Source organism: Vigna angularis, chromosome 6, assembly GCF_016808095.1.
Source record: "Vigna angularis cultivar LongXiaoDou No.4 chromosome 6, ASM1680809v1, whole genome shotgun sequence".
In the NCBI taxonomy this organism is placed as follows: Eukaryota; Viridiplantae; Streptophyta; class Magnoliopsida; order Fabales; family Fabaceae; genus Vigna; species Vigna angularis.
The window spans coordinates 1,418,862-1,441,546 of NC_068975.1; the positions used below are offsets into that span (position 1 = coordinate 1,418,862).

Below are 22,685 nucleotides of genomic sequence, written 5' to 3' on the forward strand. Positions count from 1 at the left end.
TGTTTTGATCTTTCTGCACTATTAGAGTGTGATTAAATCAGGTTCTTATACATTTGATTTTATTTAGAACCTGTTCTGGGTAGGCTAGGTTAGAGATTAAGTGAATCATCTTTTCTATTGATTAAGAGTGAGTGTATCCTCTCTAGTGTTGTTGTTTTTAGATTTGAGTGGTGTGAGGATAACAATTGAGAGTATGATTGTATTCTTGTACTCAAATCTTGATTAATGGATTACCCCCAACTAAGGTTGTTGAGGGAAGACTGACCTTAAGAAATAGAGTGAGTGTATCATTGTTCTCTTATGATCTTAAGAAATCTTATTATCAATTTTCATTGTGAAATTGAGAATCAATTTTATTATCAACTACTTGGTGATACTTGATGGGATTGTTTATGGTTTTTTGATGAATGAATTGAGGTTTAATGTGATAGAAGACAATGTGTGTGTGAAGTATATGTAGGAAAATGTGAATGATTATGTGAGTGGCATTGATGGACGTAATTCCATGATCCTCATGGAGAGGATACATGGTGGTGCCCTGTATTATTGTTGGTATGAATGATTGGAGTTACGCTGGAGGTTTATCCCAACATTCTCAATATTCCCAACTCAAGTAGAGATTAATGGTTATGTCGTGGAGAGTAGCATAAGGTCTTAGCTTGAGGGACCTTTCTTCATTTGGTAAAAGGGCGTTTGAGGACTAACCTTGTGTGTGGTAGGGTAAAACCCATTGGCAAGGGCTCTACAGAGCAGTAGAGGCCACCACAAGTGCAAGAACCACTGTAGCTCGATATTCATACCATATCCGGATGAGTCAAGTCTAATGTTGTGATATGATTATAATGTATGCTTATTATTTGTGTGATATAATTTTAAATAGAATTTTATTGTATTATGATGAATTGTTTTACCACTAGCTTAGCCTTGCTTTTTTGTTGTTTGTTTTTGTGTTGTTTTCTCTTTTGCAATGATCACTTGAATGGTGTGAGCTTAGGGAGACGTCCTTTCAGTGTTTCTAGTGAGAAGTGATGGTGAAGCGGATATGTTGTTAGATGTTCTGTAAAGGTAGATTTCTCTCATTTTTAGTAGGTTTATTTTTATATAATAGTTCTATTATCATAGCATTTTAAATTTTAGTAGTTTTATATTATTAAAATGAAATATTATAAAAAGATATATATAATAATTAAGAAAGTAAAATTGCAAAAACAAAAAAAAGCACCAAATATATCTTCTTTATATATAATTTAGGTTTAAACCCTCGGTTGGTCCTCATTTTTGTATGAAAATCTCAGTTGGGTCTTCATATTTGTAACCGTCTCAATTAGATCATATTTTTTGTAAAATTGAGCCAATTTTACCATAATCGTTAAGTTGTAACAAACAATGTTAAAATCTGTTGACGTAGTGTAGGCTTAAAATGCTCACGCTTAAAATCTGTTTACGTAGGATTTTTTTTAGGTAAACAGTTTATACATGCAACAAAATTTAATTGGAAATGTTATTCATCATCCTCCATGTCTTCATCATCCTCCACCGACTACCCGGAGCAGCAGCCTCAGACAGACTAGATGAAATGTCGAGCAAATCCCCTGCTACGCTAACTAGCACGAGAAAAGAGGAAAAGAAGAAGACCAATGCGCCGTTGCACCGTTTCGCCAATGTCGTGTCTCTGCCGCACTTTCGCAACTCCGTCGTCCTCGCCGCCACGACACTTCTGCCATAGGTCGAGGCAAGGGTAATATCTAGGATTTGGGTTGGCCGCGAGAAAGAAGAACCCATAGTTGGTTGGGTTGTCTGCGATAATAGAAACCAAGGTTGGGAAAGATTCTGACCAGGAATTCAATTTAGGTTTTCATCCTAATTATTCAATTAGGATTTCAAATTTAATTAATAAAGTTAATTACTAAAAGAAACCTTATGCCATTGTAACAAAAAATTTCCTATCCCAGATCAATTAAAAAGATAGCGTATCCATGACTACCTTAACAACAATCCTACGTTCCAATTTATTTAATCACAAATTAAAAATTTCCAATTTCTTCCTGCTCTCATTTAATTCACCTTTTAGGGTATAATCTAATTATATAATCTAATTCCACCAATTTCACCGTGAAGGTGATCTTTGACTACTTGAAATCCCATTTTGGGACTGTCCCTTAATTGGGAGATGGGGCTTTCTCGGATGCTCACCTATAAGGCGTAGATATCAGCCATTGCCTTCCACCGATGCAAACAAGTTTTTCACTCACAAGATGTAGCCTTTGGTCCTCGAGAAAGGGGAAAAATCTCTAACGCTCGAGAAAGGAGATACAAAATCTAAGCCCCTAGTAAATTATTTCTCCTAAATTTTTTTTCTCTCTAGAATATTTTAAGAAATCCAACATACCCTCTCTCAGTTCCGTAGTACCCATAAAATAATTTCTTTTTTATTTCCCAGCTACCTTCTCTCTTAGAACAGAACCAGAAAGAGGAGAGGGAAAAAGTTCCTCCTTGCAACGCGAAACAGCACAAAAAGAATAGGGGAAAGAAGAAGAATGTTCACGCCGCCACGAGCCACCACGAATGCCATTTGGTTGCGCCATCGCGACCACTTTCCTTGCGCCAGATAGAAGATCAAAACGAAGAATAAAAGAACGACCAAGGGTTGCCATGTCATAATCTCTTAAATTAAATAAAAATTCCACGTAATAAAATATTTTGACATCAGCGTATTAATTATGCAACACGTCAGCACCCCGTTTGTTACAATTTAACGGTTATGACAAAATTGACTTAATTTTACAAAAAATATGACTTAATTAAGACAGTTGCAAATATAAGGACCCAACTGAAATTACCATACAAAAACAAAGACGAATAGAGGGTTTAAACCTATAATTTATATAATTATAGATATTTGCTCTAAAATATGTTCTTTTATTTTATATTTTATGCAGGAAGAATATTTTAGAAAATATTAACAAGTTTGTTAAATTTAATATATTCTTTTCCATAATAATCCATAATAATTAGTGTGAAATTAATGATTATATTTGTCGTTAATGTTAATATTTGTTTTAAGATACTGTAATACCAATTAATGTTATGTTGTTATTTTATTTCATAATATTTCTAAAAAATATTTAAAGTTAGCTAAATGTATACATTTGACTATTTTCCCCCTAAATAATCAATAATAATAATTGGTGTGGAGTTAAACTAACAGAAGTATTTATAACATGAATAAATAGTTATAAGAGAATTTATATCAGGAAACAGATAAACAAAACTCAGAAACACCCACATAATCACTTTCGTCTTCTCTCTTTTTCTTCGCACAAAAGTCATACACAAAACAACCTCAAACCCAAACAGAAACATAAAAGGTAACAGTGAAAGTGTAAGTCTAAGAAGGAGAAGAAGAAGAAAGCAAGTAGTTACGTTTTCCCTTATGTAATGCATCAAAAGAAATCCGAACTCCAGATCGGAAAAGAAAGCAGCGGCATCTCTTCCGATTTCAAACCCCTCCTCCACCACTACCACCACCACTCCCACCCTGTCCCGAACCTAGCTCCCAACCACAACCTCGAAACCCTAACCTCTACCGCCCCCTACAAAAGACCCTCCCTCTCCAAATCCCAAACCCTCCACAGATTCCCAAAAGCGCGACACGCCACTGCTCCCTCGGTCACAACCGCCGGCGCAACCGCCACGTGGCTCTCCTCAGCCGTCTCCCTCCGACGGCGCCTTCGTCATCGCGTGCGCCTCTTCCTCTTCCTCTCCCTCCCCTTCTTCTACTTCCTCGTCTCCCACCCTACGAACTCCTTCCTCCTCGATTTCCTGTCGGCGTTTTTCTTCTCCGCCGCGCTCTTCTTCTCGCTCAACCTCGCCCTGCCCCGAATCCCCTCCCTCCGCCTCTTTCTCAAGCCCAAGGCCCGGCCCGCGCTCAAGCTCCCCGTGTTCTGTGCCCGGCCCGCCCAGCCCGTGTTTCAATTCTCCGTGGTTGCGTATTCTAACGGCGACGTTTACGAGGGGGAGTTCAGGGGAGGAAAGTGCTGTGGGAGTGGGGTTTACTACTACAGCATGAGTGGGAGGTATGAGGGGGATTGGGTGGAGGGGAAGTACGATGGCTTTGGGGTAGAGACGTGGGCCAGGGGGAGTAGGTACCGGGGGCAGTACCGCCAGGGGCTCCGCCACGGGTTCGGGGTCTATCGGTTTTACACCGGCGATGTTTATGCCGGGGAGTGGGCCAGTGGGCAGGGCCATGGCTGTGGGGTGCACACATGCGAGGATGGGAGCAGGTACGTGGGGGAGTTCAAGTGGGGCGTTAAGCATGGCCTTGGACACTACCATTTTAGGTATGGAAATGGTTGGGTTGGTGGGATTTGGGGATGGGAAGTGTGTGTTGTTTTGATTGAAGTGACGTGGTTTATGGTTTATGATCAGGTGTTTTTATTCTGAAAGTCACATGGTAGTAAAATTGGGTATGCGGTTGGTTTAACTTATGATCAATTTCGGACCCGGAATCAATATTTCATGGTGGAACCGAGTTTTGTGAATGTTTTACTTGAAGTCGCGGTAACTGGTGTTTTGCGTGATTGGGGTTTGGTCTTGTGCTTTGTCTTTGGTTCCTTAGGTTTGTGGATTATGGGAATTTCTTACTTCTGGACAATGTTTTGATTGCTGTGTGTATGTTTGGGTTTTGTTTTTGTTGTTTCGCTGACTGTGTTTGGGCCTTGACAAATAGTAATGGTGTTGTGCCGGCTTTTTGTGGATGTGAACTTATCGCTTGCTTGTTTGTTTTGGTTTTATTTGTTTTATATGTGAAGCATTTGTGAGTTACTTTGGCCGGATTTTGTGCGTGTATGAGTTTTTATGAGATGCTATTGTGTGTACTTATTGATAGCAATTGTGGAGCATAATATATCATGTAATTATTGCAAAGCCATTGTTTTTCTTATATGTTTTAGGAATGTGAATTTTTAGTGTATCTTTAGCCATTTCCGGGAAGAAACTAAGTTGTAAATGGACCTAATACCAATAACTTACTATGCTAATAATGATAGTTTATTTCACCTGCATTGGCATTTAGCTGCCAATTGACTAGCTGCGTGGAAGTAAATAAGTGGGAGTTAAGTATTGAAATCAAAGATAAGATGCAGCAGGCATGAAGTTGGTCAAATTGCTCTGAATAGATGGTGTGAGACTGATACTCTTGGTTCAAAAGCGCCTGTATCCACTACCACTATTTTATAGAAAGCCAAATTCATTTGTGGTGTCTGACTACCAATCTGATACAAGACATCAGTCTGAAAATCCTTCCCTCTTATGCTACTACATTTTTAGTTTTAAATCAGTAAATATCTAGTGAGTAGTAACTTAGTAAGTTTGAGTTTGTGGGGGAGATGAACCGTGAAGTAGGTAAAACAAGCTTGCTTCTTACTCTGATCATGGTCTAAAAAGACCGTTGTTGCAATCATTTGTATTATCCTGGATCAGTAAAACCCAAACGGATTAGAAGGGTACAGATTGTAGACTAATCAATTCAGTAATGAAATAGTATTGGTGGATATCACATATGTCATAATTCCTGTATTTGTTATCTCCTACGAGTTTGTGTAAAACAGGGGACATTTTCCATAGGAAGTAAAAGGTAAAGGTGGCGACAGAAAGCCATTTTATGATATTGTTTGAGTTCATTTTCATTATCTTAGTGGATAATGTCATGTCCTTCTATAGAAGAAAGATCAATACCATGGGAGAGTAAAAGAAAACCATTTTGAGGGAATACATTATTTCCTTATTATTTTATATTCCTTTTTGATTCATTTGAATGAAAGATTTTAATTGTCTATAAAGTAGATAACCAATATAAAATCTAAAAACTGAAAAATTTAAAGTGTACAATATATTTGTATCTATTTATGTTCTTAGAACATATCTTCATTATTGCTACTTTTTCAGTTTACATGGGAAAGAGGTATCTGCAAAGGTGCTTTATAGCTCTCAAATTTTAAAACAATATGGTATTCCACAACATGGCCATGTGATCTTTAGGTCACATAGCAATAATTCCAACCATTTGGACGACTCATAGTTTAATTTTCCAAGCTGGTACAAGTGTTGTTAGGTTTCTGGGTAAGAAACCAAACCAGACAGCCACTCACACACTCACTACTCACACACGAATAACAAAAGAATGGGTTTTTTGTATTCAAAACTGGTAAGATACAATGTACAAACAATCAATGGGAGCCTAACCTCCCCCACAGGACCAAAGGTGCCTGTCTATACAAACAAGGTTCAAAAACTCCCCTCTAACAAAAGAATAGAACTCTATTTATACAAGTCACTTCCTATCCATCCTAACTGTTAAAGCAGTTAGGATATTAACTCTTCCTTCTATCCTACACCCATTATATCCTATTACCTTATATCCTATCATTACACCTTGCTGCAGAACAACCTTGTTCTCAAGGTTGGAACCGTGAAACTTGATCTCCTGGCTCCTCTTCATCATCGTGTTATCATATGAAGGGAACCCACTGGCTACTGCCCTCCAATTTAGGTCTGGCGGCTTGGGTGGTGGCAAATCCTCCTCCAATGACTTTCATTCTTCCAGGATTCTATTAGCTTTCAGCATTCTGGTCACATCTTTTCCAGAATCATAAGCCTTGAGAAAATGGTCTTCGATGTCTTTCAATGCTTCAAGTAGCTCTCTCCCTTCTACAGGTGTATCAAGATCTGCAAGCACCCTTTGCTCCTCTTGGTTCTCAGTGGTCACATCCACCACATTCACTGTTTCAGCACCACTAATCGCTTGCTCTGCAACACCTTCACTGTTACTTTTATTATTATTCTCTTCAATACTCACCACTTTGTGCTCAACCTCTTCTCTTTTCACCCACGGAAAGAATGGTTTTTCCTCATGCTCTTTTTCACGGTTCTCCTTGTGCCTTTGTTCAAGTTTGGGCTTTTGAATGCGGTGCCTGAACTTACTTCGTTGCCCTTTTCTTTTGGACCCAATTTCCACGGGGGCGTCACACACATCGTTCCCTGCTTTGGTATCGCTCTCGGGATCAACCATGCCCTGCTCCTCACGCGCCCTCACAACGCGTTCGACAGCCTCAAACAATTTGTAATCGAAATTTGGTGGCAACTTGCCTCTAGCGGCGGTTGTTCCCTTGAAGCTGTCGTAGTCAGAGAGCAACGCATGCCACTTGCGGCGGCACTGAGCGAGGTTGCGCTGCACGTCCAAGGCCACACAGTTCTGGGCGATGATGTTCCACTGCTGGTAGGAGGAGAGTACGACGGAGCCGTCGGCTTCCACTGCTACAACTTTGTTCACCAGAATGAACGACTCGATGATGCTCCAATCCGGAGCCTCTTGGGAGCGCATGCAACGAAACGCGCCAGCCGTACCTGAAGCGTCGATGATGTCATCTTTGTGAATCTTCATTTCTTTTTGCCATCCAAATCGCACCACCATAGCTTCCTTCAGTCCTTTCCAAGAACGATTCTTGGCTTTAGCCTTCTAGGCCCGGACCCAATACCTAGCACTTCTGTTACGATATAAGGTAGGGGTAATAATAAGGGTTGGAAAGTATATGAGCAAAGAGAATATTTAGTATAAGTTAATTAGAGTAAATAAATATAGTATAAGTTAATTAGAGTAAATAAATATATATTTAGGGAAATATTCAATATAAGATATTTATAATTAAGGATATATGCTAGGATAATATACAGAGAGATATTTATATTAAATATAGGGATATTTATATTAAATATTAAATATAGGGATATTTATATTAAATATTAAATATAAGGATATTTATATTAAATGCAGATATATTCTAGAGAAATATTTAATAAGAGATGGGCGGGAAATAATTAGTATAAATAAAGTTAGAGTCTAGGGTTAAAGACAAGCTTTTGATTATTGAGTTTTGTGACAGATATTATTGTCTTGTGAGGGAGGTTATGCTCTCAAAGTAATTGAAGGAGGTCATGCTCCCAATTATTGTTTACCCTTGTTTATTCAGATAATACCATCAATAAAATAGATTCATTCATCCATTGTTATTCGTTTATTGTTCTATTACGTGTGAGAGAGTGTGAAAGGTTGTATTTGGATAGTTTACGTACTCAGGTACGTAACAATTGGTCCGACCTGCCGGATCCTAATAGAGACGAGTGAAAGACATCATGGAGGGAAGAATGGATGCAGTTGAAGGGAAACTGGAGAGCATGGGGCAGAGACTAAAGAGCATGGAGTTGTCCTTAAGGAGGTTGAAGGCAGAGTTGAGTGGAATACGCCATGAAGTCCAAGCTCCAAACGGGGAGGGACTGCTGGAACCGAACGATAGTGGACTAACGGATCCGAACGTGAGCGAACTGCCAGAACCGAACGATAGCAGATTGCTGGATCCGAACGTGAAAGAACGGACGAAACCTACAGAGAGAGGACTTATCGAGCTGAACGGGAGGAGACGGCCAGAACCGAATGTGAGAAAACTACCTGAACCAAACGGTCTAGTATTGGAAGGAAGAATGAAGGCTTCGGAAAGAAGGGCAGATGGAAGAATCAATACCCTGGAGAGAACAATGGAGTCTGTGAAGAGATGGGCCGACAAAAAGAACAGGGGGCTTACAGTGTTTGGTACACTGGCAGAAGGAAGAGAGCGACGTGAAGTACTGAAAGACATTGAAAACCATTCCCTCAGGGCTTATGATTCAGGAGAAGTGGCAACCAGAATGCTGGACGAAGAATGGAAGACATTAGAGAAGGTTTTACCACAACCCGAACCTCCAGACATGAATTGATGAGGAGCCATGAGATCAAGCTCCCCGTTTCCAACCTTGAGGACAAGGTTGTTGGCGGGGTGTAATGTTACGATATAAGGTAGGGGTAATAATAAGGGTTGGAAAGTATATGAGCAGAGAGAATATTTAATATAAGTTAATTAGAGTAAATAAATATAGTATAAGTTAATTAGAGTAAATAAATATATATTTAGGGAAATATTCAATATAAGATATTTATAATTAAGGATATATGCTAGGATAATATACGGAGAGATATTTATATTAAATATAGGGATATTTATATTAAATATTAAATATAGGGATATTTATATTAAATATTAAATATAAGGATATTTATATTAAATGTAGATATATTCTAGAGAAATATTTAATAAGAGATGGGCGGGAAATAATTAGTATAAATAAAGTTAGAGTCTAGGGTTAAAGACATGCTTTTGATTATTGAGTTTTGTGACAGATATTATTGTCTTGTGAGGGAGGTTATGCTCTCAAAGTAATTGAAGGAGGTTATGCTCCCAATTATTGTTTACCCTTGTTTATTCAGATATTACCATCAATAAAAGAGACTCATTCATCCATTGTTATTTGTTTATTGTTCTATTACGTGTGAGAGAGTGTGAAAGGTTGTATTTGGCTAGTTTACGTACTCAGGTACGTAACAACTTCCCTCCATGCTAATGTATTCCAGGCGCACTTTTTCTTCCACTATCACCCCAGAGTCTCAAATTTTCTCCGCCCCAGCAATCCACTCCATAGGATCAAACCCTTCAAAAGTGGGTAGTTCTACCCTTTTTACCCAATTAGGTTGGGCGTCTCCTCGGTTTTCATCAAGTTCCTCCTCCGAGATCTTTCTTCCCCTTCTCCGATTCTCGTTAACAGAATGTTGATCTTCCTCTGAACCATCTTTCTTTCCTTTCATGGCAGATTCATCACTTCTTGCTGAGCCCTTTATCTGAATCTTGATATTCTGCATCATTTCTTTTATTTCTTGGGTAGTTCTTCTCCATTCTGCTAGCACTCTTTTCTGTTCATTGGCCCACCTCTCCACAGTATTGATTCTTCCTTCCAAAGTATTGATTCTTACTTTCATCACGTTCTCCTCTCCAAGGGATCCGGTAGGTCGGACCGAATTGTTAGGTTTCTGGGTAAGAAACCAAACCAGACAGCCACTCACACACGGATAACAAAAGAATGGGTTTCTTGTATTCAAAACTGGTAAGATACAATGTACAAGCAATCAATGGGAGCCTAACCTACCCCATAGGACCAAAGGTGCCTGTCTATACAAACAAGGTTCAAAAACTCCCCTCTAACAAAAGAATAGAACTCTATTTATACAAGTCACTTTCGGTCCATCCTAACTGCTTTAGCAGTTAGGATATTAACTCTTCCTTCTATCCTACACCCATTATATCCTATTACCTTATATCCTATCAAGTGTAGTGTCTTTTCTTCTTCTTCTTCTTCTTCTTCTTCTTCTCTCTCTCTCTCTCTCTCTCTCTCTTTGTTTTTTCCACTTCAGGAAACCAGTCAGTAAAAAAAAAGTACTATTTGTCCTCTGAATCGGTGTCAAGTGATCCCAGTCAGTAAAAAAAAAGTACTATTTGTCCTCTGAATCGGTGTCAAGTGATCCCATAGTCGTGGGCAACTGAAAAAGTACTATGATGAGGATGGCGAATGCATGCTTGTGGGATTATGTGACATTGCAATTAATTATATAGTATATGCGAGGAGTAAATGCGAGGAGTAAAGAGGGTTATGGGTATTGTTGCATTCTGTTTCTCCCCTCTAGTGTCTCTGTAGTTGCTATTATTGTATAGCAATCTTCTTCATTGTTTTTTTTAAATGGACTGTGTTGTCAACTATCACTGAATGGGATCTTGGGCATGCAGTTAATGAAATTTGGGGCTTAGTCCTAGGATGCATGAGAACATTTTTCTGATTTTTCCTTGAGTGTGGGTGCCTCTCTTCTAAGGATCATTGGTGTATTATCATTGAATTGAATTATGTAGTGCTTTGATTGGTTCCTTGTTCGATGGTCAACAGTAATAGTATTTTATGTTTGTTGTAACATTATTTCTGTTATCAGAAATGGGGATGCATATGCGGGCGAATACTTTGCGGATAAGATGCATGGGTATGGAGTATATAGTTTTGCAAATGGTCATTGTTATGAAGGATCCTGGCATGATGGCAAAAGGCAAGGTCTTGGAATGTATACGTTTAGAAATGGAGAAACCCAGTCTGGTCACTGGCAAAATGGGGTCCTTGACATTCCCAGCACACAGAGTGCCACCTATCCTGTTTCTCCTGTTGGTGTCAATCATTCCAGGGTACTAAATGCAGTGCAGGTACACTCTACATTTGTGACTTAGTTTACCTTAAGTTATTGTTTAGTGTTCTTTCTTGATTTATCATTAAAGAAAAGACGTTGGCCTAGAATGATCAGTCTGGATGGATTCAATTTTGTAGTTGGTGCTTTTCTATTTTGTGACAAGGGAAAATGGATGTATCAGTCTTCTGAGTACATTACTCTATCCTCTCTTTTGAGAGATGCTTAAACTACACTCCCTTCCCTTGAGCACCTTAATAATTTTCAACATAGAAAACCTAAACAATTATGAACTTATAAATGGGTCTCCCAACAAAAAAATTGGTATTCTTTTATAACTGTTATTATCAACTTTAGCATTTTAAATGGATTTTTATATAGCCCTATTATGGGCTTTGAAATTTCATCAACATTTTTATTTCATCTTCCAAGGTCATGAAATTGATAGTGTCAATCATGTCATGAATCAGAGCGAAACAAAAAGCTCTATAATGTTGTAATGGTTTTCTTTGGTTGTAATTCTGTCTCCAAGTTTGGTTTCTTATCTGCATATGAATAAGTGCCTTTTGAACTGAAATTCTAATAAAAAATGTAATGTTACTGATAGGACCATGAGGGTCTATGTTAGGAGAAAAGGGAACAAAAACAAAACATAGTCTGTTAGGAGGTGTTGGGGTTGTTAGGCTGTGTAGTCTCTTGGGGGTGTTAGCTATATAAGGGGGGAAGGTATCTTGGGACAGACACGTTTTTGTATCTTTGTTGTGGACAGGTTTGTACCTAGGAGAAGGGAGATTGTTCACTTGGATGTTATTGAACATTTTTTGTTACCCACAGGCATCCAAAGCTCTGTGAATGGAGAGAAAAGAGGAAGGAGAGAGGTTCCTGAAGAAGAAATTGAGGTAGAAAGGGTGGAAAATCAGAAGTGCTGGAAAAAAAGAGGGGAGTTGTCCATAATTGAAGGGAATGGCACCCAAGGTCACACAACAAGGGCAACAAACGTTTTTGAAGTTCAGAACATCACAGGAACAACAGAAGTACACCTAACCATCAATAGCATGGAAGAAAATGCAGTCCAGGGGTTCAAGACCTGGCAACAAAAATCCAAAAACCTTTCTTGGGAAGATCTTGATGGTGAGTTTGGGGCTGATAATAAGTGCAGTGACATAAGCTGTTGCTCTAAGGGAGGATAATTTGACAAAGGTTGATGGGGAAAATACATCAGGTGAAGACTGTGATGGGAATGTTGTGACTCTTGCTTCTCAGAATGAAGTTGCAAAAGCTGCTGATTTTAGTGGGAAGAGTGTGGTAGGTCTTGGTGCGTATGTTAAAATAGTGGAGGAGGGTGAAGACTGAGGAAAGAAAGCAAAATGTGGTGGAAACATGGTGACTACTACTTTTGAGAATAAAGTAGAAGATGCGGTTGTTGTGAGTGTGGATGGTTCAAAAGTGGTTGGTGTTGAGGAAGCAAAAGATGGGGGAGGCAGTGAAGAGGTAGAAAAAGACAGATTGTTCCGAGAACACTATGACTATATGGGTTCCAATGGCAGAGACAAGTGAAAACATGGTGGTAGATGTGAAGGACTTCAGAGATGAAGGGTATGGTTTTGCTGTTGGTGATTTTGGTTGGGGAGAAGCCCATAGTAAAGCTTGGTGGCTTGGCCTAATTTATGACACACCTGATGACGCATTGAAGCTGGAACAAAAGAACAGATCTCTTGGTTACCTACTTTGGGCATGGAACCTATGCGGGGTGTCTTCCATCACAGTTAAAGCGTTTTGGGGACAACATTGATGAGAGGGTTAAACAGAGTAGCTGCATCGATTTTGCCAATGCTGTACAAGAAGCTGCAGAGGAGGTTGGAAGGCCTCTGTCTATGAAGCTGAGTGGTTTAGTCGTTGACAAGCAAACAGGTTCTGAATCTGAATCTACTCTCCTATTGGGGAAAAATTCTGGAATCAAGGAAGGAGTGGTTGTGCCTGAAACTGGCATAGATAGAGTTTTATATAGTCAAACTGAGCCAGCAGAATGACTTCCTCATGTGAATCAAATTGCACGAGTCAGTGATAGCGGTAGTATTATGGAGCTGGAGATCTTCAAGGCTTGACTTTCTTCATGTTATTTGTCAAAAGGGAATAAATCACCTGATTTTATGGATACCCAATTGGTGCCTGGAATTGGAAATAGTTTACTGGATGAAACAGTTGCTGTAGAAAACAGTAAAAGTACTACTGTGGAGGAAAGTATGGAAGTGCCTGGAATTGGAAACAATCTACTGGATGAAACAGTTGCTGTAGAAAACAGTAAAAGTACTACTGTGGAGGAAAGTATGGAAGCATAATCCCTTACAGTATCCAGAAAAGTTAAAGCAACACAGATAAGTGCAGTGACTGCTGTTCTGCAATATCCTCCAGTTTATATGGAGAAGTTTTTTGATAGCTCAAATTACCAAACTACAGAAGACGATGGGAAGAAGGCCACCACAGCTGATGGATCTGCCCCAGTGGGATGAATTGGCTGATGGGAGATCAAGTCTTGCAGCAAGTGTTAATCCAAAGGCAAAAAGGAAGCCTTTAGGCAGCCACATGGGAAGTTATGGCAACAATTAATAACCACTTTCTAGACTACAACCTTGAGGACAAGGTTGTTTTTGCAGCTGTGAGTAATGATAGGACCATGAGAGTCTAAGTTAGGAGAAAAGGGAATAAAAACAAAACATAGTCTGGAGGTGTTGAGGTTGTTAGGCTGTGTAGTGTCTCTTGGGGGGTTAGCTATATAAGGGGGGAAGCTGTCTTGAGACACGTTTTTGTATCTTTGTTGTGGACAGGTTTGTACCTGTGAGAAGGGAGATTGTTCCCTTGGATGTTATTGAACATTTTCTTGGTTACCCACAGAATAATACAAGGTTTTTCTGCTGTGAGTGTGTGTTGTGTGTTCTGTCATCAAAACAGAGGTCTTGGTTTCTTGTCACCAAGAAACCTAACAGTTACACACACAGGACAAATTAGCCAGAATTTCCACAGGTTTCACCTACATTCAGGCGTTGTTGAATAAGATAATATGGTAAAAGTTCCCATTTATTCAATAATTAATGAGGTGCCACTCGTACTGTCTAAAGTTTTGGTTGTCTAAAAATTTTCCATATGGACAAAGCTGAGAGAATGTCAGAGACTTGAACATTGTCTTTTATATGTATCAAATTAGTTGATTTAAATAGAAGGAAAGTGACAAAATTTACTGCATACGGTTTGTTTGCATCATGAGCATTCATTGTTAATAATTTGTCTGTTTCTGAACAAACAGGAAGCAAGAAGAGCAGCTGAGAAGGCCTATGATGTGGCCAAGGTAGATGAAAGAGTGAATAGAGCAGTAGCAGCTGCTAACAGAGCAGCCAATGCAGCTAGAGTAGCTTCTGTCAAGGCTGTGCAAAATCAAATGCATCATAATGTTAACAGCAAGAGCATACCAATCTCCATTTTGTGAGGGTATCAGCTGTAATTTTTGTTACACTAAAGATGCACGAGATTGTTGGAAGAGATCGATATTTTAAATTGCACCATTTACACTGCCATCATCACCACAGGCTGAGAGCAAGCAGATTTATTATCCTCTGCCTTAAGGCTTGTATAGAGGGAGAAATGGTGATGGCTTCCACTTGGTAAAAATCTATATTAATATATATATACATATATATGTATATATATATACATATATATATATACATATATATGTATATATATATACATATATATATATATATATATTTTCCCTTTGCCTACATGTAAATTTATGTAGATGTAAATGCTGTGGTATGCGGGTGAAACCTCAACCCGGCTACTGTTGTAATATCACTTGGTAAAATGAGGAGAGAAACATCTAGCACAAAGTCTTTTATTTCCCCTGCTTGATATCTTTGCTTTATCTGACTTTGGAATGAGATATGTTTTTTGTTACCTGCTTAAACAGAGTTCTCCATTGGTTTTGTGTTTTGTAATTTTAAATGGTAAAAGTCTTTACAACTAAATTTTTTTATCAATAATTCTGCATGGTGTAAAGGTTGAAAGCATGATTAGCTTAAAGTGTTTTGGGTGTGATGTTTTTGTTACATACCTGAGTATGTAAACTATCCAAATACAACTTTTCACACTCTCTTATACCTAATAGAACAATAAACTAATAACAATGAATGAATCTCTTCTATTGATGGTAATATTTGAATAAACAAGGGTAAACAATAATTGGAAGCATAACTTTCTTCAATTACTTTGAGAGTATAACCTTTTTCATAAGACAATAATGTTTGTCACAAAACTCAATAATAAAAGTATGTTTTTAACCCTAGATTTTAACTTTATTTATACTAATTATTTTCCGTCTATCTCTTATTAAATATTTTTTTAGAATATATCTGCATTTAATATAAATATCCTTATATTTAATATTTAATATAAATATTCCTATATTTAATATTTAATATTTAATATTTAATATAAATATTCTTATATTTAATATTTAATATTTAATATAAATATCTTTATATTTAATATAAATATCTTTATATTTAATATAAATATCTCTCCGTATATTATCCTAGCATATATTCTTAATTATAAATATCTTATATTGAATATTTTTCTAAATATATATTTATTTACTCTAATTAACTTATACTAAATATTCTCTCTACTCATATACTTTCCAATCCTTATTATTACCCCTACCTTATATCGTAACATTACATCCTGCTACAAAACAACCTTGTCCTCAAGGTTGAAAACAGGGAGTTTGATCTCTTGACTCTTCATCAATTCATGTCTGGAGGTTCAGGTGGTGGTAAAACCTTCTCTAATGTCTTCCATTCTTCGTCCAGCATTTTGGTTACCACTTCTCTTGAATCATAAGCCTTGAGGGAATGGTTTTCAATGTCTTTCAGTACTTCACGTCGCTCTCTTCCTTCTGTCAGTGTACCAAACACTGCAAGCCCCCTGTTCTTTTTGTTGGCCCATCTCTTCACAGACTCAATTGTTCTCTCAAGGGTATTGATTCTTCCATCTGTCCTTCCTTCCAAAGCCTTCATTCTTCCTTCCAATACTAGACCATTTGGTTGAGGTAGTTTTCTCACGTTCGGTTCTGGCCGTCTCCTCCCGTTCGGCTCGGTAAGTCCTCTCTCTGTAGGTTTCGTCTGTTCTTTCACGTTCGGATCCAACAGTCTGCTATCGTTCGGTTCTGGCAGTTCGCTCACGTTCGAATCTGTTAGTCCACTATCGTTCGGTTCCAGTAGTCCCTTCCCGTTTGGAGCTTGGACATCATGGCGTATTCCACTCAACTCTGCCTTCAACCTCCTTAAGGACAACTCCTTGTTCTTTAGTCTCTACCCCATGCTCTCCAGTTTCCCTTCAATTGCATTCATTCTTCCCTCCATGATGTCTTTCACTCGTCTCTATTAGGATCCGGCAGTTTCCTCCCTTGACGATCCGGTAGGTCGGACCAATTGTTACGTACCTAAGTACGTAAACTATCCAAATACAACCTTTCACACTCTCTTACACGTAATAGAACAATAAACTAATAATAATAGATGAATGAATCTCTTTTATTGATGGTAATATAGGGTAAACAATAATTGAAAGCATAACCTCCTTCAATTACTTTGAGAACATAACCTCCCTCACAAGACAATAATGTCTGTCACAAAACTCAATAATCAAAAGCATGTCTTTAACCCCAGACTCTAACTTTGTTTATACTAATTACTTCCCGCCCATCTCTTATTAAATATTTCTCTAGAATATATCTGCATTTAATATAAATATCCTTATATTTAATATTTAATATAAATATCCCTATATTTAATATTTAATATAAATATCCCTATATTTAATATTTAATATAAATATCCCTATATTTAATATAAATATCTCTCCGTATATTATCCTAGTATATATCCTTAATTATAAATATCTTATATTAAATATTTCCCTAAATATATATTTATTTACTCTAATTAATTTATATTATATTTATTTACTCTAATTAATTTATAGTAAATATTCTCTCTGTTCATATACTTTATAACCTTTATTATTCAGTGGGACTGGTGGAGCATGTGAGAAAAGCTGACTAGTAACGACTATGAATTTGTTAGAGCTGTAAAATTGATTTCTGTACTTTCAAATGTTATGTTGAGAGAAATTGAATTTGAATTTGAAGAAGTTGAGAGAAATTCTATCAAATAGAGTTATTTTTAGTCAAATGGGAAGTGTTAGAATTGATTTTCTCAGTTTGGTTGGGAAATATTAGTCACAACTATTTTTAACAAAAAAAACCTAATTTAGAGGAAAACACAAACTAATGAAAAGAGTACACATCATTTTAGGATATGTTTTTGAAATAGTTCTTAAAATACTTTCTGTTTGAGCTAATGTTTTGTTTTTAATGCTCTTGAAATTAATTTTAGATGATTTTTCATTTGTTGCTTTTAACGCTTTTGAAATGATTTTTGGATGGTTTTTCATCAAAACTTGTGTTGCACGGAGATGACTTTTTTGAAAGTTTATGCATCGTTTATAACGCTTTTTGAAAGTTCAAAGTCGTACTCGAATAAGGTAGTCATGTTTTTAGACGTTTTTATAGTCGCACTTTTGGATGTTAATTTCATTCTTGGACTTTCTCGATATGGTCATAATTTTGGATATTTAAATTATTCTTGGATTTTTTTTGAGTTCGTCACGTATCCGGATGTGGACGTTCGGATTTATTGAGTAGTTATGCTCATGTTCAATTTTATTGATATTCACATATTAGAAGGTTCATGTTTAAATTTATCGAGTTGTTGTGCTTTTGGACACTTATGCTTGAATTTATTAAGTAGTCATATATTTGGATGTTTATACTTTGATTTACCGAGTTTCGTTAATGTTGTGATGTTTGTTGGAATCTCACTTATATATATTATAAATTGACTTTATTTCTAGTTAATGTAGGACTTTCAACAATGTTTAAGAAAAGTTTCTTACATAGTAAATTACTTCTTGATGCTTGGTTAAACGTTTGGTAAGGAAGAACTCAACATTAGGGATGACAATGATCGGGTCTGACATGGATAGTGTCTACTCACAACCCGACCTGATAAAAAAAAATTCACTTGCCACCTAATCCGCTACCCATACAGATATCCACTTAAAAAAATATCTGAGATATTTTAAAACTCGCGGATACTCGCAAATATTTAAAAATATATATTTTTATAAATTATTAAAATAAAATTTAAATAAAATTACAAAAAATATAATATAAATTAAATTAAATATAAATTAAAATTTAATTTTAATTAAATTTAACTTATAAAATATAAATTAATGTTAATTAATAAAATATAAATTAAATTTTTATTTTTATTTTTTACGGGTATGGATAGTATAATACTCGCACCCAAACCCATTTATAAGTGGGTATTAAAATATCTGCTACCCACGGATAGTAAATATCCGCAGATATTAATTATCCGTCACAGGTTTTATCTGTAGATATCTGCGAGCGTGAATATTTTCTCTATCACTATTCAACATCAAGAGAATGTGGTAACCCAAGGTTACAACAATATCTGAATCAAGAGACCTTACAACTACTATGAATATGGCAACTCTCTTTGAAAAATTAAGAGAATAAGAATTGGAACTAGGAAAACTTAAAAAGGAAGAATAAGGAGAGAAAAGGTATACTATACCCTTGAAAACTGCTGCCAAAGCTACTGTAAAATCTATTGCTCTAAAGACTGAATCTATAAATGATCTAGACCATATATATATATATATCCCTTTGCCTACATGTAAATTTATGTATATGTAAATGCTGTCAGTGAATCATTGAATCTATTCGTAAAAAGGCTTTCAAAATTTTTGAAATACAAGAATAAATCTAACAATACTTCTCCAGGAAATAGAAGACCTTTAAGAAGCAAGAACAACCCACTACTCCAACTTGCTTTGAATGTGGTAAAATTGGCCACATCAAGCGTAACTATCCTATGCTCAAGCTAAAGCAAAAACTGGAAGAAAAGAGTGAAGACAACAAGTATAAGAAAAAGAAGGCATATATCACCTAAGAAGACAATGACTTCAGTACTTCCAATGAATCTAGTGAGAGCCTTGATGGAGAAACAAATTTATGCTTGTTAGCTAGCTTAGGATCCTCCAAAAGTAGTGTAAGCAGCTTTGATTCTAATAACAATGAGAATAAATATTATTAACTGCTTGATGCTTTTCAAGAACTGCATGAGGAAGCTAGAAAATTGTAATATTCAAATAATAGATATAAAGGGGAAAACATGTGGCTAAAATTAGATTAAAACAACTAATGGATAAAAATAAAAATATGAAAACTAACTTAGAAGCTCTAGAAAATATTCAAAAAACTTATGGAAACCTATCTTGGAAGCTTGATGGAGATCCATATAGGGAGTTACAACTTGAAATAGGGTTAAGAAGATGGAAGAAGAAGGACTATACTCTTGTGAAGATGGTTTTTCAAGCTTGTTTTACCCTTCTCTTAAGCCTTGTAAAAATGTACATATATCTTTCTTTAGGCCTTGTATTTGGGAGAGGACCTACCTATCTAGGGAGCTTAGTAAACGTTGACGATTTTGAAAATTTAACTGCATCCAACTCAGATGTTAAAAAAATACATGCCTAAATGAAAGCCATTTGAGTCTCTTTCCAACAAAAAAAAATCATCTCATTTAGAGTTCTGTGGAGAAAGGTATGAGTAAATTAGTTAGCAAAGGTCAGAGTTGTCAAAGTGTTGTAAATTGGGCTAGTTCTTGGGCAACTAGCATCAATTTGGGCCTCTGGAGTGGAGGGCGCTTCTTTTGGGCTTGCTTAAGCCTTAAGATTCTTCTAGAAAGAGGAAGAAGGCTCCCATGCATTGTATCTAGTCAATTCCTAAGGAGAAGACTCACATTCATTCCCCTTGGTCATTAAAAGCTTCAAGAACCTTTTTAGTTCAATGTATCTTTCTTAGGTTTATGTACTTTTGTTCCTTCTTAAAGTCACTCCTTCACCTATAAAAGGAGTGTTCTACCACTTGTAAGAAAAACATGGAAATATATGTTATAGTATTTATGCCAAAATGCATCCTCTCTTCTTCTAAGTTCACTTAAGATAGTCTTCTATCAAGACTTCTCCATACCTTTACTTGTTGGTTGGCCTCACCTCCTTCAAGAAGCATCTTAAAACCACTCTACACGCATCATTTCCTTCATTAAATTATGGCTTCTGCTTATCTTTCTTCATCTCCATGGATACTTCATCAAGTTGCTTAAAGAGGTTTCCATAAAAAACTTTGCCCGTGATTGTAAGAAAAGTGCACCTAGTTGTGAGAATTGTCCAAAACAGATAGAAAGAATCAAGTATTTGATAAGAAAACCTTTCAAAGTTTACCATAGGCAGCTTTAATCTTTATGCAATTCTCAAAGAAGTATATTTTGTTACGAAAAGATCGTCTAGAGAGACTAGACTGTCTGGCAACTCTAGTTTTGAAGTTTAACAAACAACATTTAACGAAATATCGTATAGTGAAGCATAACATCGAAGCGAAGCAAATATTTGAACATTCTTATTAGACGTTTGTAAGACAAACTATGACTTGTCAATTATAAAAGGCTAAACAATATTTGATAAAAATACGTCTAGTGAAAGTAGTAAACACTACATATATCTTATCAATTGATTCTACTTTGAAAAAGCTCAGACTAGCGATAAACACTAATATTATGAATCATGCTTCAACTCTCTTTCAACGTATAGAACATTAAGGCCTTGTTCTCTTGAGTGGATTTGAGAGAGAGTAATTGAGGGGATTTGAGAGGAATTGAAGATAAATTTTTTTGTTGTTTATTTGAGTGAATTTGGAGGTAAATGAAAGTGGATTTGGAAGTAAATTTTTTTAATTTGTCACGTCAATAAAATCCTATACTAATTAATTCTCAAAAACTTTACTTCCAAATTCACTCTCATTTACCTCCAAATTCACTCAAATAAACAACAAAAAAATTTATCTTCAAATTCTCTCAAATCCCTTCAATTACTCTCCCCCAAACCCACTCAAGAGAACAAGACCTAAATGCATGAACATACTGTACCTTGTCTTCTTTGCTTTCTCTTTCTTTATTTGTGCATATATTGACAATACCAAGATTTACTCAAAAGCACTGCACATGAATCAGAAAGAGGTTGTGAAATAGATGACATTTTAGAATGTTTCCTAAAGCTTGATGTCTTACCATAGTCGTACAAGCTCTCACTACAAAAATAATGATGCTCTTCCGAAGGTGGAGAAAAGTACATATCTTTTGTATAAGAAGCCACCTACTATGTTGAAGGTCAACTCTCTCTAAGTAACGTCCATCTCTCGAAGAAAGCTATATAAGGAGGACTCACACAAGAGAACAAAAGAACTTTTGCTATCATTGTATCGTTACGTTTTTATTCTCTTTATAAGCTTACATCGTTTGAGTCTATTCTTAGAACAAAATAAAATCATTTAAGTTACCAGATTTCATTGTATTGTACTTACCCTCTCTCTAAAAGTTACTCAAATCTTCTTACTTATAATCAAACACAAATGGTTTTTGTATATTCTAAAGAGAATTAAAATACTTGTATTGTTTATCTTAAGTGAGTTAAACGTTCTAGACATTTGTCTAGGGTTGATACCATGAGTGGTGTTAACACCCAATTTCGTCCGGATCGGCTAATAGATTTATTTTATTTTCATCAAGAGTGTAAAATAAAAATAAAAAAAAATAAAAAAATAAAAAAAATAAATAATAATAAAAAATAGCGTTCGTCCTCGCCCTTATGCGACCGTTCGTCCTCTGCCTTTCGGATCGTTCGTCCTCACCTTTATGCGACCGTTCGTCAACTATCCTAAGCAAACCGTTCGTCCTCGCCCTAATGTGATCGTTCGTCCTCTATCCTAAGCGCATCGTTCGTCCTTTGCCGTGCGGTTCTCTTGTCCCATATCTTTATGACGTTCGGCTCCTCCCCTACATCCAACCGTTCGGTCTTCATGACTAATATCATAGACGTTCGGCTTTATGCAATTTATCGTTCGGTCATCCTCAAGCGTTAACTATTCGACCGTTCGGCCATTCTGTCCTTTAGGCGTTCGTTCTCCATTTCAACCGTTCGGTCATCCTCAAGCGTTCACTATTCGACCGTTCGGTCATTCATACCTCATGGACGGTCGGTCATTCGACCTTACCGTTTAGTCATCCTTGTCCAAAAGTTCGACCGTTCGACCTCGCATGTTTACCCTTCGTTCTTTAGTAATTGTTAGCGTTCGGTCATATTGTTTTAATGAACGTTCGGTATTTAGTTGAACGTTCGGTCTTGGTGATGTTATTCTCATTTGAACGATCGGTCTCGATGGATCTTCAGCGTTCGTGCTAATAGTGCTTAATTTCGGCGTGTTAAGTCCAATATGGCGTTCGGTTTTTTGCGTTCGACCAAGTGGTGTTCAGCAAATTGCGTTCGGTCATTTTCA

At 36.7% G+C, this 22,685-nt stretch overlaps 1 protein-coding gene across 2 annotated transcripts; it reads left to right on the forward strand.

Annotated features, from left to right (window-relative positions):
• The first annotated feature begins 3,272 nt into the window (after nucleotides 1-3,272).
• On the forward strand, nucleotides 3,273-15,049 carry LOC108342897 (uncharacterized). 2 transcript variants are annotated; one of them, XR_008249866.1, is made up of 4 exons: nucleotides 3,273-4,340; nucleotides 10,901-11,162; nucleotides 11,978-14,204; nucleotides 14,445-14,583. XR_008249866.1 is itself a non-coding variant. In XM_017580796.2 (3 exons), exons 1-3 carry the CDS (start codon nucleotides 3,439-3,441, stop codon nucleotides 14,622-14,624), a joined length of 1,344 nt encoding a protein of 447 aa, XP_017436285.1. In that variant the 5' UTR covers nucleotides 3,274-3,438; the 3' UTR covers nucleotides 14,625-15,049. The 2 variants fall into 2 exon arrangements, 1 of the variants encoding a protein (XP_017436285.1); XM_017580796.2 differs by lacking the exon at nucleotides 11,978-14,204 and having other exon boundaries at nucleotides 3,274-4,340; nucleotides 14,445-15,049.
• Nucleotides 15,050-22,685: the final 7,636 nt, after the last annotated feature.